This window comes from Malus domestica, chromosome 15 (genome assembly GCF_042453785.1).
Source record: "Malus domestica chromosome 15, GDT2T_hap1".
NCBI lineage: Eukaryota > Viridiplantae > Streptophyta > Magnoliopsida > Rosales > Rosaceae > Malus > Malus domestica.
In genome coordinates, this window is record NC_091675.1 from 44,807,842 (window position 1) to 44,820,469 (window position 12,628).

The 12,628-nt window shown below is 40.6% G+C and overlaps 1 protein-coding gene across 1 annotated transcript; it reads left to right on the plus strand.

The window, feature by feature from the left end:
- The first annotated feature begins 1,289 nt into the window (after positions 1 to 1,289).
- On the plus strand, positions 1,290 to 8,736 carry LOC108171444 (uncharacterized). The gene is made up of 7 exons (XM_029093488.2): positions 1,290 to 1,391; positions 3,608 to 3,805; positions 6,079 to 6,138; positions 7,102 to 7,240; positions 7,515 to 7,633; positions 7,732 to 7,956; positions 8,132 to 8,736. The coding sequence occupies exons 1-7, from the start codon at positions 1,290 to 1,292 to the stop codon at positions 8,324 to 8,326; spliced, it is 1,038 nt and encodes a 345-aa protein (XP_028949321.2). The 3' UTR covers positions 8,327 to 8,736.
- The last annotated feature ends 3,892 nt before the right edge of the window (positions 8,737 to 12,628 follow it).

A 12,628-nucleotide genomic window follows, 5' to 3' on the forward strand; every position in this document is an offset into this window, starting at 1 on the left:
CTATGTCCTTGAGTTTTTCAACTTCTGCTTTCATCGCCTCGTATCGTTCAACATCATAAGATCTTCGCTTCTGTTTTACTGGTTTGGTCTTGGGATCAATACTCAAATGGTGACAGATGATATCGGGAGAGATGCCCGGCATATCTTTATATGACCAAGCGAAGACCTCGGCGTTCTCTTGCAAAAAGGAGATCAGCGACAACCGAAAGGGTGGTGACAAAGTGGTGCCAATCTTCACCATGCGATCTGGATGGTCTTTGGAGATAGAGACATTCTCTAACTCTTCAGCGGGTTGTGCTTGCTGGGTGAATGAGTCATCTCGAGGGTCGTCAGGTTAACTGTTGCCATCATGAAGATCCGAGTTGGCTTCATCTGGACTGGTCTTTACTACCTGGTTATGTATAGAGAGGGTCTCCTTGGGGACATGCATGTGTTGTTGCTTAACTGAAGTGTTGTAACATGATCGAGCACTAAGTTGATCTCCCCTGATGTATCCATTGCCGAAAGGGGTTGGAAACTTCATCAACAACATATGTGTGGATACCATGGCCTTGAGATCATTGATGCCTGTGCGCCCAAAGATGACATTGTATGCCGTCGGGCAATTGACCACTAGGAAGTTAGTGGTAATAGTAGCTGTGTAGGGGCCTGTACCAATGGTGAGGGGTAAGTGTATACTCCCTAAAGGTTGCACGATATCGCCAGAGAAGCTTATCAGAGGAGAAATCGAGCGATCGAGCAAGTGTTCAGCTACATTATGTGCCTTGAAAGCTTCAGCAAACATGATATTGACTGAAGCACCTGTGTCTATCAGGATTCGTTTCACATCAAAATTTGCTATGTAAGCCTCCACGATCAGCAGGTCGTTGTGAGGGTAGATGATACCTCTTTCTTCCTCAGGGTAGAAACATATTGGATCCCAGTTAGGTTTTTGATACTTGCCTCCCCTGATGTCTTCCACGTGAAACACTTGATGGCCATGTCTCAAAGTTCGTTCACTGTTTTTCATGGCCCTATTGGAAGATTCATACATGGGTGTGCCGCCGTTTATGGAGTATATCACATTCACCTGGCGTTGGTTACGGTTATCCCTTGGAGGGTGAAGGAGGAACTGATCAATTTTTCCTTCACGTGCCAAAGCTTCGATATGATCACGGAGGATGATGCACTTCTCGCCGTCATGGCCATTATACTCGTGGTAGCAGCAAAACACGCCCGTGTTCTTCGTGGACTTGTAATCTGGCTGTCTTGGCTTTGGCTTTGGTATCAGGTAAGCTATACTAGGGTAGATGGCCGCGCATGTAGCGTTCAAAGGTGTGTATGTCTCATACCTCGGGGTAGGGCCTGTCTTGACACGCGATTGGCCAACTGCGTTGACTGCTTGGGGATGGGTGTTATTGTGACGATATACTGAGTTATCGCGATAGTGCCCCTTATTCTTTTTATTAAAATGAGATTGGTGAGGATGGAAATCTTTCCTTTTGCCCTGGGATTGATATGTCTGCTGACTTGGCGAAGCATTAAATGAGGCCGGGGGGTGTGCTGCTACCGTTTGGAAGGTTAAGGTCTTTTCATTCGGTTGGATCTGGCCTCCACTCCCTACTTGCTGATAAGGGGTGACTGTAGGGGGTTTCCCTTGATATGTCCTTGCCTCGGCAGAGGCATGGTTGTAAGCTTGTGCCATCACCTCAGAGTAAGTCTTCCAAGTGTTGGCATTGATCATGTACTTGAAGAAACAGTCACGTAAGCCTACCGTGAAGGCCTTGAGGGCGGTCTTGTCATCTGCCTCAGCGCAGCGGGAATACTCATGGCTGAAGCGGCAAGCATACTTTCGTAATGACTCGTCCGGCTTCTGGCGAATAGTGTACAAGTCATCTGCGGAATGCAAGTGATCGGTCTGGAAGATGTGTTGAGAAACAAACAACTTCCTCAACTTTTCAAATGAGTCTACCGTCTCGGGTGGAAGACGGCAATACCAGTTTAAAGCTCCGTTAGAGAGGGTGGAGGGGAAGAGAAGGCACCGTTCTTCATCGGTGTGTCTCCGGTATACCATGGTGGACTCAAAGAGGTTAAGGTGTTCAATCGGGTCTTCCCTTCCAGTATAGAGTTGTAAGTCAAGCTTCTGCTTTGTCTTCGCTTGGAGGGGGTGTTGAGGATCATTCTTGTGAGGGGGCCAGGCCTGGGTTGGTTCCAGTCAGGTATCTCGGCTTGACGTTCAGCCTTCAACTTGTTTACTTCCTCCAGGAGCTGTAGGACGAGGGGGTCCTGAGTGGAGTCGTGCAGCACTGAAGTTTTCTTCTGTAAGTCCCCATCGCCTCTTGGAAATAGGAAAGTTTGATCAAGATAGCATGATTTTTCCTTCCACTCATCACACTGACTCCTAGAGTGAGTATGTCGGAACATTTCCGAGTCCCCTGTACCTTCATGTTCTTCTGGGACTTGTTGCCCATTCCCTAGATTAACTGCTGGCCTGGGTCGTGGGAGAGGACCGAGTCTTTCAGAAACTCTTGGGTCATTGATCTTCGAGCTTATGTGGATGGGATTCTCTCGACGTTGCTTTAAGAAGTCTCGACAATCGCGATAGACGGCTTTTGATCCTTCCACTCCTTCTGTGAGGAGGTGCTTTCCTCTACTCCTTCTGTTTCGGGTTGAAGCAGCTGGGTTGAGAGAAGTCTCATGTTGATTATCACATTGATGTGTAGCTCGATCCCTATCAGGGATATCCGTGTTGGATATCGGTGACCCTCCGTGTTGGGGGGCATTCAGATGATTGTTGACCTCAGCAGGGGCGACGAGCTTGTGTGCTTGAGCATGCCTAACCTCGTGAAGCATCTCGAAAAGTTTTTCATACTGCTCCTGGAGGACCTCGTTCCTCATCACTATCTTGTTGTTCTGAGCTTCTAACTCATCGACTTTAGCTTGAAGAGTAACTCTATTTCCTTCCTGCTTTCGTTGCTTCATACTAAGTCCAATGGGGGTGTCATTCTGTGTGTTATGGCTTCTTTCGCTCCCCATGTTGGAGAGAGATGTTTGGCCAAAAGAAAGTGTACGAGCGGTGGAAACCAGCTTAACAAAGCTGAAAATAGTGGGAGTAAGTGTCTTTCCCACAGACGGCGCCAAATGTTGATGCACAAAATCAGCGAGGACTTTGGTACAACAGAAAGTGTCAGGTTTGCAACCTTCGCTTGGTTGCTTCGATCACTAGTGAAGATAAGTACGTAAATGAATAGGGACAGGGAAGCAAACACAAGATGTACGTGGTTCACCCAGATCGGCTACGTCCACGGAGTAGAGGAGTTCTCATTAATTGTGAAGGGTTTACACAAATACATAGGTTCAAGCTCTCATTTTGTGAGTTCTAGTGAATAGTTTAGTACAAAATGACATTAGAGATTATTGTGGGAGAATGATCCCTATTTATAGAAGAGAGTTTCTAGTTTTGTTCTAACATTGACACGTGTCGTGTTGTGATTGGCTTCTGATGTTGACACGTGTTGAGCTGTGATTGGCTTCTGATGTCGACACGTGTCGCATTGTGATTGGCCTCCTGGTTGAAGGGAAGCTCTTCTGGGTCTTTGACGGTATAACGTTGACCGGTGCTCAGTAGTTTCGGGATTGGTCAAGTATGGTACAAACACAGTGCATTGAGCTTCTTACTGAAATTGAAGCCCGTTTGGATTTCGATGATGAGATGCCGCTGCTTGATACAAATGAAATTGTGAATAAAATAAATTCTATGTCGCAAGATGTTGAGAGTGCTCTGGAGACGGCCAATTATGATCAACTTCTGCAATCTGGATTACAGGTACAATTGAAAAATGGATTTCTTACATTTCTTCCTTTTTTGGTGGATATTGAATGATAGTCTAATGTATAGCTTAGGATAAACTGTGGTCATGTTACTTTATATATATCTGATGCTAATGTGACTGAATCTGATGTTGATGTTTTTTTTTTTCAATTTACACAGAATGTATATAGAGTTTTTATTGTTAATAGCCAAAATTTAACCCCAAATTTCATAAATCTCACATTTTATAAAACTTTCAAATGGCCAAAAACTCTGGTGAAGAGTCTCAAATGCCCTCAAGATCAAAACTGAATTACACAGGAAAGCTGAAACACTTGAATAGAACTTCTTTGGATTGTTGTTCCACAAAGGGAGTGGTAAACGTTGTGGAGCAGTTGTGGGTGTGGTTGAAGTTGGAGTTTAACTAGCCGAGTACAGACTGGCAAATTTTGCCACTCATGGCTGAAACTCAATAGCTGTAGTCATGTCCGTGGTGGTGGAATATTCTTTGTACAATTGTCTGTTAAGACATGATATTGGTTGAGGTTTCTAACTCATTGGAGTCAATTTCTAATCTGATTATTGTAGACCGAAGTACAAAGATTTAGACCAATAACAGTTTTCTCAGAAGATCATTCGAATTTTCTATGGAACAAAGTTTGGAATGCTCATGTCCCTCCAAAAGTTAAGGTGTGTTTGGAGGTTCTGTCTTGATATACTTCCTACAAGGGTCAATCTAGCGAAGAAGCGTATCCCTGCTGACAACAGGTGTGTACTGAGTGGAGCTAATGGTGAATCCACTTGGCATCTCATGATGGAGTACCCTTTTTCCAAGTGCCTCTGGTTATCTTCCTATCTGGGAATTCCTCCTATCAGGGACTTTGCTTTTTGAATAAAGCTCTTGAGGTTAGCCGTGTCCTAAAGAAGTATGACTTTGATTGTTTTATGATAATGCTCTGAGTCATATGGAATGCAAGAAACATGAAATTGTGGGACAGCAAGTGTGTAGCCCCGAAGGTGGTTGCTTCCAAGGCAATTGGCTGGTGGCAAGAGTTCTTGATGGTGACTTTTCCTCACCGTGAATCCTCACCCCATCCTCCTCTTCCAGATTGGTCTTGCCCCCCTAGTGGTTGTCTAAAGATCAATTTCGATGGAGCTTGGAATGTGTCCATCCACAAGGGTGGTGTTGGAGTTATCATCAGAAATTCTGAAGGTGCTTTCATTGGGGATCTTAGTAAATCGTTCAATTGTGTTTCCTCCCCTGTGCATGCGGAAGCTTTGGCGGTCAGGCAAGGTTTGATTTTGGCGGTTGAGAGGGGCTATCAAAATATCATTATTGTGAGCGACTCTCTCCAGATCATCGTGGCGGTTCAAGACTCTTCTACTAACCTCTCTTCAATGGGACCGATAGTGGAAGATGCAAAGGCCCTCGTGCGTTCCATCAGTGGAGCTTCTTCTTCCCATGTTCGCCGCCAAGCAAACGAAGTTGCTCATCGCCTGGCAAGAGTAGCTATCCTCAACAATGGTGTCTGTAATTGGTTTGAGGAACCTCCTGTTTGTCATTTGTGATTTGGTTTTTGAGGAGAGTCTCCTCTCTAATATACTGAATTAGCCTTTGGCTTTCGAATGAAATTCTGCCTCTTTTGATAAAAAAAGGAGGATCATTCGAATTTAGGGCTAGAAATATGTAACTACCAATAAAAAGAAAAAACAGATCTGCGGTTTACCCTGTCTAATTAATCTAATTAATCTATAACACGTCTTACCAAGTTCTGAATTGTAGCAGAATGACCTCACAAACCAATCAAAACAAAACAATGGGGTGTGCGAAAATGCTGCCCTTGAATCGTTCCAGTTCCTATACCCAAGCAGAAGAATGGATACGATGAATTGATCACATTCTTCATTGTACAAAGTAGTAGGGTATTGCCCCCTAGGTTTATTTGGTTTTAATTTTGAGGGTATTTAGGTCTATTTAAGTGGGTTTTCTGCTATATCTGAACATGTTCATAGAAAGTGACATTTATGAAATTTGGGGCTAAATTTTGGCTATTAATGATCAAAACTTTGAGGCGGTTACACTGTTAGATATAGATTTATTTTCCTTGTTTAAACTTGAAATCCACTTCTCCAAATGGGACTACATTTTCTGTTTATTATGGTAATATGGGTTTGCTACTTGGCTTCCTTTGTATCTTTAAAAATTTAAATACACTTGTCTTTTCTGTATTCATTCTCTGCAGTCTGAGCATGCTTCTGATTTATTGAGATCATATTCAATCTTGCAGATAGCAATTCTGGGCCGTCCAAACGTTGGGAAGTCAAGTCTACTCAATGCATGGAGCAAAGTATGTGGTGACAATTTTATCTTTTTGGGGCATGATTGCTTGTTTTCTTAATGAATTGCTTGTGTGTCCTACGCTAAAATAGTAATGATTGCCTTGTATCATTTTTTCTCCTTTTGCCTGTCAACGGTTGATTTTTGGATAACCATTGTGCTCCAGCGATTTTGGATTGAGTTTGCCTGTCTGGATTGAGATGACCATTGACATACCTGACTAGTATAATATTACTTATTAAGCTCTTTGTAGAACTATATCTTCAGTAATACGCATTTTAAGTGATAAACCCAGAAAATATGGATGCACTTATAAGGGAAGGTAGGTGTGCCTATATGAAAATGACTCTCATAACCATGAGTCTCTTTTTGAATAAATGTGACTGGAAGCTAATGACTTTTACGTTCTTTTTGTACTTCTTTCAGTGAGTTTTGAGATGAGTAATACAGTTAAGGGCTTGTTTCGTACACATGATTGGATTGGAATAGATATCCTACTAAATTAAAGGAATGGTTAAAGGGATAAATTATAAAATTGTGACTACCTAGAGGATAGACGATGGGTTACTCACGACGAAAACTTATCCATTCCAATCCTCCGTAAAATGGTAGGATTAGAAGGGTTCAATTTTCTTCATAGCTAGTCCTCTTCTAATCCCCTCCAAATGAGAAACCATTCAGTTCTACCTTCAATATACCTTGAAATTAAGGAGTTATCCGTTCCAATCCAATTATGTGTACCAAACGAGCCTTAAGTGTTTCTATTCATAACATTTGGACTTATAAAGTGGGCACGATAAGCAGTAATTATAGTAGAACAACTGTATTGTAAAAGGAACAAGATATTTTAAAAATATACCATTTTTTCATAAATGTAGTCCTTCCTCTTTAGGTGTTATTCCTTTTGTTCTGTTTAGCAATTACTGGTAGTATGAGATGTTATTGAGTAGTGCATTTTAATTTTAGCGTGCAGACTGAGAGGGCAATAGTTACAGAAATTGCTGGGACCACTCGAGATGTGGTTGAAGCCAGTATAACGGTTCATGGCATTCCTGTAACCCTTCTTGATACAGCGGGCATTAGGGAAACCAATGACATTGTGGAGAAAATCGGTAAGGTTATATGTCTTTTCACACTTTTGATGTCTAGTGATCCTCTGATTTCAAACCAGATGCACAAGCCAAATACATCGTGCCGATGTTTCTTTTTTAGTAGCATAAGATTATGTTTATTTTCAATAGGCCATTGAGCATTAGTGAAATAATTCTGCCTCCAATGTTGAGTTTGTTGACGAGGAATGATATGCATGTTGCTTGATGTATGGTGGCCGTACCATGGCACTCCCGCTGGTATTGCTTATCCATTTCTTGACCATCTTTATCACAGGTGTTGAAAGGTCCGAAGCAGTTGCTATGGGTGCTGATGTTATTATAATGGCAATAAGTGCTGTTGATGGCTGGACTCCAGAAGACGCCGAACTTCTAAATAGAATACAATCTAATAAGGTTTTCTCTCTCTCTTAATCATATAACACGTGCATTTCTCTGTTTATCAAGCATTCTGTTTTTCACTCAAGCATGTAATAAATCATTGTATCCTACAGAAATCTACTGGATCCTCGACCCCAATGATTCTTGTAATTAACAAAATAGACTGCATTCCATCTGATTGCATGGAGGGGATTGAGAAGGATATCAATTCGTTCAGTAAGCATGTTTTGACATCTGCTGTCACTGGTCAAGGAATCCAAGGTTTAGAGACGGCAATATTAGAGATTGTTGGCCTCGACAAAATTTCCGTGGGGAGCCGCAAATGGACTGTCAACCAGGTTTGCTACATATACATCTGCGTATCTTCTGTTTTAATTACCATAATTGCATCGTTTATCTCTTTCCATTTACTCATAATTGAAGGCAAAACGAATGCATTGACGTTGGTTTAGATTGATCTTATAATCAGAGGTTGATTCTGATTGTTATATTGAAATTTTGACGAATCATCAGAGACAATGCGAGCAGCTTGTTCGGACCAAGGAGGCTTTTGTGAGGTTGAAATCCTCAATCGAAGAGGAAATGCCTTTCGACTTCTGGACAATTGATTTGAGGGACGCGGCAATGGCCCTTGGGCAAATTAGCGGCGACGACATTTCTGAGGAGGTTTTGTCCAACATTTTTGGCAAGTTCTGTATTGGTAAATAGAAGATGCCTAAAAATATTATTTGATCCAAACAAAGTTTTGTAGCAAGTTCTGTGTTGGTAAATAGACTAAGTTAGATACCCATCCGACACGTGCGGCCCTCGCATCGAGCTAGATCTGCACGTGCGGACGACCAGCTTCATGTATCGAGAGTACTGTAAGGTGCATGGTTGGCCAGTTCAGTCCTGGGGTATTAGTATCAGTTGGACATGATTTTGAAAGGAACATTGAGAGTTTCATTGGTGATTTGACATGCATTTGCGAAACGGAGTTTGTATGTTCCAAGTAGTATATTTTGTAATTTTATTTTTGTCCACTCACTGAGAGTCCTTAATCCCTTTCACGGTGAAAAGTGAAAAGAATAAGGGAAATTGCTTGAAATGATCATTTTCGACATTTGGTTGCTGAATTAGACCTGACATTCGTGTCGGGTTTTTCGTGTTTGTGTCATACCTGATAGCTTAAGAGGTCGTGTTGTGTAACACCCGTTAAAATAAACGGGTAATATGACCCAACCTGAAATCGATCCGTTAATATTATCAGGTAATATGACCCGACCTATTACCCGTTAAGAAATATATACTTTAAATCAATAAATAATGAAAACGAAAAACATAATTTGACCCAAAAAATGTAAAGCATAATACTAAATTAGTATATACATACCACATTATCACATAAATATTACTTCAAAACATAAATAAATAAATAAATAAAAACATTTGTCTTTCAAGTTTACATACCCCAAAATAAGAGCCTAATAAAAAAACATTAGTGCATACTACAAAATAGAGATGTTCAAAGATATGCACAAATAAAGAGAGTTGCGTTTCAAGGTTGAGGAACTTTACACGTTTTTGGCAATAAAAGCCTTCAATTTTCATCAATCACCAAAGGAAATGGTATTGAAACTTTGGCTTGATATATTGTCTTGAAGGGTTAATGGGTTATATTGATGATGTTTTCACTAAGGTTTTCCATAATCCATAAACTATAGATTTAAATTTAACAGTTGATTGTCATTTATATTTACACTCCATTCTTCTCACCAATTTTTTTTTTCGGATTTTATTTTTTGAAAACATGATCTCTTAGAGGATACAGGAAGATAAACGGTTCGGATCGTTGATATTACGTTCAGAGTTTTACCATTAGTAAAAATATAGCTCGAAGTTTATAAAGCCTCTAGAAACTATATAACATGAACTCATATTTTAGTTAACCGTAAATATCGGAATGTCATATCAACTAGACCTGACATTTGTGTCGTGTTTTCCGTGTTCGTGTCATTTTCGTGTCATACCGGATATCTTAACGGGTCGTGTCGTGTAACACTCGTTAAAATAAATGGGTAAAATGATCCGACCCGAAATCGACCCGATAATATTAACAGGTAATATGACCCGACCAGTTACCCGTTAAGGAAAATATATTTTAAACCAATAAATAATCAAATAAAAAATATAATACTAAATAAGTATATACCTACCATATTGTCACATCCAAAACATAAAAACACATTTTTCTTTTAAGTATATTTTCACTTACCTAAAGTCTTTAATAGTTTTTTAATTAATGTAGAAGTGTAAAAATATATAGAAAAAACATATATAAACACTCGTAATGACAAACTTTACAACTTTCATGGAGAGCTTAACTTCGAAATTCGCCATTATAATCATATAAATCATAGATCAAAATTTAACCGTTGATTGTTGTTTACATTTACGCTTCATTGTTCTCATCAAATTTTGTTTTTTCAGATTTTCTTTTTTGAAAACTTGATCTATTAGAGGATGCAGGAAGATATGAACGGTTTGGATCATTGATATTATATTCAGAGTTTCACGGTTAGTGAAAATATTGCTTGATGTTTATAAAGTTTCTATAAACTATATCACATCGACTCATATTTCAGCTAACCATAAATATCGAAATGTGATATCAAAGATCTGAACCGTTCATCTTACATCTGCCAAATGATCATGTTTTCAAAAAAGAAAATTTAAAAAATGAAATTCAGAAAGAAGAATAAAGCATAAATGACAATTGACGGTTAAATATAAATTTAAGGTTTATGAATTATAGTGTTGGATTTCAAAGCTGACCCGTTCATGAAAGTTGTAAAGTTTGTCACTATGAGTAGGCTTGGCAAACGGGTCATGTTTGTCGTGTTCGTGTAACATCTGTTATCTTAACGGGTCGTGTCGTGTCACACCTGTTATCTTAACGGGTCCTTAACAGGCGGGTAAAGTGACCCGACCCGTTATGACCCGTTACGACTCGCTAAGAAAAATATATTTTTTTCTTAAATTTGCACATATCACACATTGCCACATAAATATTACTTCAAAACATTAAAATACATTTATCGTTTAAGTACTACATCTACACTTGAAAATAAGAGACACGGGTTCATGCCAGGGCGCTCAACCATGGAGGCAATCTATCTCTTACGAAGATTGATGGAAAGATATAGAGATGGGAAAAAGGATTTACACATAGTCTTTATAGATTTGGAAAAAGCGTATGATAGGGTCCCAAGAGACATTCTTTGGAGGATTTTAGAGAAGAAAGGAGTACGAGTAGCATATATCCAAGCTATAAAGGATATGTATGAAGGAGCAAAGACTGCCGTAAGAACTCATGAAGGACAAACCGAAAGCTTTCCCATAACTGTAGGATTACATCAAGGCTCATCCTTAAGTCCTTACCTTTTTGCGTTGGTAATGGATGAGTTAACAGGACATATTCAAGATGATATTCCTTGGTGTATGCTTTTCGCAGACGATATAGTGTTGATAGATGAAACTCAGGAAGGGGTAAATGCAAAGCTTAACCTTTGGAGAGAAGTGTTGGAATCTAAAGGTCTTCGCCTAAGCCGATCAAAGACAGAATATATGGAGTGCAAGTTCAGTGCAAATGGAGGCCAAAACGAGTTAGGGGTGAGGATCGGAGATCAAGAAATGCCAAAGAGCGACCGTTTTCGTTACCTAGGATCTATCTTGCAAAAGAACGGAGAATTAGATGGAGATCTCAACCATAGAATACAAGCTGGATGGATGAAGTGGAAGAGTGCATCCGGCGTGTTGTGTGACCGCCGTATGCCACTGAAGCTCAAGGGAAAATTTTATAGGACGGCAATAAGGCCGGCGATGCTGTATGGCACAGAATGTTGGGCGGTGAAACATCAACACGTACACAAAATGGGTGTAGCGAAGATGAGGATGCTTCGTTGGATGTGTGGGCACACGAGAAAGGATAAGATTAGGAATGAGGATATCCGGGGTAAAGTAGGAGTAGCCGAAATTGAAGGAAAGATGAGAGAAAATCGGTTACGGTGGTTTGGACATGTGCAAAGAAGGCCTACTGATGCTCCGATTAGAAGATGCGACTATGGGACAGAGGTTCAGGGCCGAAGGGGTAGAGGAAGACCTAGGAAAACTTTGGAAGAGACTCTAAGAAAAGACTTAGAGTACTTGGATCTAACGAAGGACATGACACAGGATCGAGCACAATGGCGTTCTAAGATTCATATAGCCGATCCCACTCAGTGACTTGGATTTTCCAAGTCTCCAACCGAGAAGTTTTCCTCACTCGGGAAGTTAAGGGAACACTACCCCAACCTACATGCTCCACTCAGAAAGCTTCAACATACAAGCTTCAACAAAAGAAAATTCAAAGAACTTAGCGAAGAAGGCTTTGGTGTATTTAACACAATACGTTGAAATGAAGGAAAGCTTATTTATTGATATCCCCGATAAGCTACAAATATGTACATATACATGAGTCAAAATAAACACACAAGAGGGAGCCTTCACAAAGGTTGCTTAGGAGAAGTCTCAGCAGTCGGTAGAGCCCCAGAAAGAGAAGGCACCGGAGGGGGATCATTTGGAGCCTCAGTACTGGACAGAACCCTAGAAGGAGGAGGCATCAGAGGTTGATCATTTGGAGCTTCATTACGCGGTATAGCCCCAGAAGACGAAGGCAATAAATGCCTTTGGAACAAACCCACAAATCTCTGATGATCAAGTAAAACCTGACCATCAGTTTCCTTCATCTGGTCAAGCTTCCTCTTCATGTTTGTAGCATAGTCATGTGCGAGCCGGTGCAACTGTTTATTCTCATGCTTGAGCCCTCTAATCTCCTGTTTGAGACTCATCACTTCAGCCGCCAATGATTCAACTTGGCGGGTTCGAGCAAATAGGCGTTGGGCCATATTAGACACAGAACCTGCACACTGAACACTGAGAGCCAGCGAATCCTTAACAGCTAACTCATCAGACCGTTTGGAAAGTAGTCTG

Coding starts and splice junctions, on each gene's coding strand:
- LOC108171444 (XM_029093488.2), top strand. CDS start 1,290: ATGGCCGCGCATGTAGCGTTCAAAGGTGTGTATGTCTCATACCTCGGG. Junction 1,392..3,607: donor CGTTGACTGCTTGGGGATGG/GTGTTATTGTGA, acceptor GGTGCTCAGTAG/TTTCGGGATTGGTCAAGTAT. Junction 7,241..7,514: donor TGACATTGTGGAGAAAATCG/GTAAGGTTATAT, acceptor TCTTTATCACAG/GTGTTGAAAGGTCCGAAGCA.